Genomic DNA, 5,000 nt, shown 5'->3' on the forward strand with positions numbered 1-5,000 from the left:
CACTCACTCACTCACTCACTCACTGACTCACTCACTCACTCCCACTCACTCACTCACTCACTCACACTCATTGACACACTCACTCACTCACTCACTCACTCACTGACTCACTCACACTCACTGACACACTCACTCACTCACTCACTCACTCACTGACTCACTCACTCACTCCCACTCACTCACTCACTCACTCACTCACTGACACACTCACTCACTCACTCACTCACTCACTCACTCACTCACTCACTGACACACTCACTCACTCACTTCCACTCACTCACTCACTCACTCACTCACACTCACTCACTCACTCACACTCACTGACACACTCACTCACTCACTCACACTCACTGACACACTCACTCACTCACTCACACTCACTGACACACTCACTCACTCACTCACTCACTCACTCACTGACTCACTCACTCACTCACTCCCACTCACTCACTCACTGACACACTCACTCACTCACTCACTGACACACTCACTCACTCACTCACTGACTCACTCACTCACTCACTGACACACTCACTCACTCACTCACTCCCACTCACTCACTCACTCACACTCACTGACACACTCTCTCTCTCACTCACTCACTCACTCACTCACTGACTCACTCAATCACTGACACACTTACTCACACTCACACACACTCACTGACACACTCACTCACTCATACTCACTGAAACACTCACTCACTGACTCACTCACTGACACACTCACTCACTGACACACTCACTCACACTCACTCACTCACTCACTCACTCACTGACACACTCACTCACTCATACTCACTGACACACTCACTCACTCACTCACTCACTGACACACTCACTCACTCATACTCACTGACACACTCACTCACTGACACACTCACTCACTCACACTCACTGACACACTCACTCACACTCACTGACTCACTCACTCACTGACACACTCACTCACACTCACTCACTCACTCACTCACTGACACACTCACTCACTCATACTCACTGACACACTCACTCACTGACACACTCACTCACTCACACTCACTGACACACTCACTCACTCACACTCACTGACTCACTCACTCACTGACACACTCACTCACTCATACTCACTGACACACTCACTCACTGACACACTCACTCACTCACACTCACTGACACACTCACTCACTCACACTCACTGACACTCACTGACACACTCACTGACACTCACTGACACACTCACTCACTGACACACTCACTCACTCATACTCACTGACACACTCACTCACTGACACACTCACTCACTCACACTCACTGACACACTCACTCACTCACACTCACTGACACTCACTGACACACTCACTGACACACTCACTCACTCATACTCACTGACACACTCACTGACACACTCACTCACTCACTGACTCACTCACTCACTCACTCACTCACTCACTGACTCACTCACACACTCACTCACACACTGACTCACTTTAATGAGTGTGTGTCGGTCTCTCTGCAGATGTGTGAGGATCTGTTCCAGCGCACGAGTGAGAACACAGACCCGGAGCTGTCCTACTCCGTAGAGGTGTGTGTTTCTGCTTTACACTCCTGACATCAGTGTGTTTCTGACGGCCAGTGCTGATATCTGAGAGAGCAGGAGGGCCAATGATAGAAACCCAATATAGATGATGATATCCCACTGTATAGCATGTTAACTGCATAGACTGTAAAACAATCTGGACGTAGTGTCCGTGACGTCACCCGTAGGTTTCTGAAGAGCATTTTTAACGCCTAAAGTGGGCGGAGCCGGCCGTCGCCATCTTGGCCTCGCGTCACCGCGCGTCACTCCCGGATAACAGAATATGGGCAAAGAGGCGGAGCTAAGGAGCCTGGCTATCTGAAACCACGCCCACCTGAGCTAACGTTATGGAGTTAGCTCTGCTCAGGCTTGGGAGCTAATGCTATATGCTACTCACAGTACCAAGTCTCCGACTGCACAGGGCCTCGCGCTAAAGCGACAGTTGATGATTAAAATCAGAATGCCAATTAAAAGGTCCTGTTTTTGCCCTTCGAAGAAATAAAATAGTTAAAAGACATAGCTACAAGTGAGACTGTGTATCGTGATTCTGTGCAGCTATTCTGCTAGTTGACAGTGGTTTATGTGCATACATGTCAGTCACTCTTTTTTACAGTCTGGTCCGTCAGCGTGGCATCGCTCGTCAAGTTCGTAGAGAGATTTATTATTCAGTCCATTTTAAATTCTGATTTTGGCCGCATCTCAAATGGGTCAAAAGTCACATCAATATACTACTTCAAACATCTATTCTGATTTGTGACATATAAACAAACACATCAACCCGATCACTTGTTTAGCGTTCATGTAAACACTACACTCAGTGTGTGTGTGTGTGTGTGTGTGTGTGTGCTCAGGTGTCGTTTATGGAGATCTACTGCGAGCGAGTGCGAGATCTGCTGAACCCCAAGAGTAAAGGTGCGCTGCGGGTCCGAGAGCACCCCATCATGGGGCCGTACGTCGAGGACCTGTCCAAACTCGCTGTGACCTCCTACCAGGACATCCGAGACCTCATGGACTCGGGGAACAAGGCCCGGTGCGTGTTATCCATACAACATCCCTGTTACTCCTGTACTCAGATAACCCTCATCCTTCCCTCGGGTCATTTTGACCAGGACTTTTGTTTTTTGTTAAAAAAAACATACAAAATTGAGTGTTCATCAGAGGGGTCCAAAGACCTCAGGATTTTTGTCGCAGTTGAACCTCGAATACACAACATGTTTTTTTCATGGTTTTGTGGTTGAAATTTTAAAAAGTAACAAATCCTTCCATCTCAGGTCAATTTGAGCCCTTGGGAATGAATGGAATGCGAGGAATGCTTTAGTACACATAGAAAAACCTAAAATTCAAACTAAAAATACTCACATTTTACCAAAAAATTATATTATAACGTCTACATGTGTATCTGAAGGCATACTGAACTGGCTTTAGGACCCAGCGGGACAGCTCATCTGCTCCATATAGAGCTATAACCCCATCTAGAGTTATGAAATATCATGATATATTATAATTTTTCCACAAGAGGTCGGCAAACACTCCCGATATAAGATTTAGAGCTGAATTAAAAGGTTTAGGCATGAAACCATGAGGCATGAGTTATTTTGTTTATTGATCAAATCTAGTAATTTAAAGCTAAATAAAAAATATATATAAAAAAAAAATCCCCCAAAAAATACTATCAAATTTAAAGAAAGTAAGCTTTCTGAATAAAATAATGTTAGGGCTTCGGGTCATTCTGACCCGCGAGGGAAGGATGTGTTACAGAACGCGAGGGAAGAATGAGTCCTCAACATGACTTTGATTGATTGATCAGGACGGTGGCAGCGACAAACATGAACGAGACGAGCAGTCGATCACACGCCGTCTTCACTATCGTCTTCACTCAGCACCGTCGAGATCAGCTGACCGGCCTCGACACAGAGAAGGTGTGTGTGTGTTTCTCTACAGTGTGTGTTGGTGTATTATTTCTAAATTTGCCCGTAAAATTATAATAATAATTATTAAACAAAAATATAAAAATGACTAAATAAAAAAAAATTATTTATATATATATATATATATATGGCTATAAAATATTATTAATAATAAGAAATTATATTTATTATTATTATTTTTATTTCTAAGTAAAAATTTAGACCAGTGTGTGTGTGATCTCTATGCGTCACATGTTCTCTGGCGTGTGCGTGTGATCTCTGTGCGTCACATGTTCTCTGGCGTGTGATTTCCGTGCGTCACATGTTCTCTGGCGTGTGCGTGTGATCTCTGTGCGTCACATGTTCTCTGGCGTGTGTGTGTGATCTCTGTGCGTCACATGTTCTCTGGCGTGTGTGTGTGATCTCTGTGCGTCACATGTTCTCTGGCGTGTGTGTGTGATCTCTGTGCGTCACATGTTCTCTGGCGTGTGATCTCTGTGCGTCACATGTTCTCTGGCGTGTGCGTGTGATCTCTGTGCGTCACATGTTCTCTGGCGTGTGTGTGTGATCTCTGTGCGTCACATGTTCTCTGACGTGTGCGTGTGATTTCCGTGCGTCACATGTTCTCTGGCGTGTGCGTGTGATTTCCGTGCGTCACATGTTCTCTGGCGTGTGCGTGTGATCTCTGTGCGTCACATGTTCTCTGACGTGTGCGTGTGATTTCCGTGCGTCACATGTTCTCTGGCGTGTGTGTGTGATCTCCGTGCGTCACATGTTCTCTGGCGTGTGATTTCCGTGCGTCACATGTTCTCTGGCGTGTGCAGGTCAGTAAGGTGAGTCTGGTGGATCTGGCGGGCAGCGAGCGAGCGGATTCATCTGGAGCCAAAGGCCTGAGACTGAAGGTACGGCTCTTATGTTTCCATCCAGAATGAAGAGGCAGCATCTCCTTCACTCTTTCACACACACTCTGTCTGTTCTCCAGGAAGGCGCTAATATTAATAAATCTCTCACCACTCTGGGGAAGGTCATCTCCGCTCTGGCTGAAAATGTGAGTTAATTCATAAAATGATTAATCTGTCATCATGTACTGCTGCAAACCCATATACTAAATGCATGGGAACCACAGAAGTGCTCCATCTGTAGCAAAATGTCCACGCTGCTGTTTCTAAAGACAATGAGAGTATGTGGGATTCAAACCATCACTAGATGTCTTTATTCTTCTGTTTTCTGAAGTCACAGCGCACAGGTCATGTGGACAAACTCATGATGCTTTTGTTTTGTCATTCATTGTCATTATGTGGCAAAGAGCAGCGTGGACTTGCTGAACGTCTGCTTGATGTTGTACAGAAGACAGAAACTCGTACAGGCTCGTAATGAGACGAATGTCCTGTCATAGAGAAGCTACTGATGTGGTTATGCACTGTTTGAAGCCCCAGACTGTTAAATGACCGTTTGTTTATATGTGACAAACAGCAAACCAGCAAAAGAAAGAAAAGTGAGTTCATTCCGTACAGAGACTCAGTGCTCACCTGGATC

General features: G+C 45.6%; 1 protein-coding gene across 3 annotated transcripts in view; it reads left to right on the forward strand.

The window, feature by feature from the left end:
• The window catches only part of LOC306986331 (kinesin-like protein KIF1C), a gene marked incomplete at its 3' end in the record, with an annotated part of 32,890 nt that overhangs the window by 11,112 nt on the left and 16,778 nt on the right, over positions 1-5,000 (forward strand). For all 3 annotated transcript variants that reach the window (XM_079589461.1, XM_079589463.1, XM_079589462.1), the window contains 6 exons: positions 1,498-1,563; positions 2,409-2,587; positions 3,365-3,476; positions 4,289-4,366; positions 4,447-4,512; positions 4,938-5,000. The exon at positions 4,938-5,000 is cut by the window's right edge and continues 16 nt beyond it. In XM_079589461.1, the coding sequence (XP_079445587.1) occupies positions 1,498-1,563; positions 2,409-2,587; positions 3,365-3,476; positions 4,289-4,366; positions 4,447-4,512; positions 4,938-5,000 (564 nt within the window). The remainder of the gene's footprint in view (positions 1-1,497; positions 1,564-2,408; positions 2,588-3,364; positions 3,477-4,288; positions 4,367-4,446; positions 4,513-4,937) is intronic.

The sequence above is a fragment of the Phoxinus phoxinus genome (genome assembly GCF_949152265.1).
Source record: "Phoxinus phoxinus genome assembly, chromosome: 18".
NCBI lineage: Eukaryota > Metazoa > Chordata > Actinopteri > Cypriniformes > Leuciscidae > Phoxinus > Phoxinus phoxinus.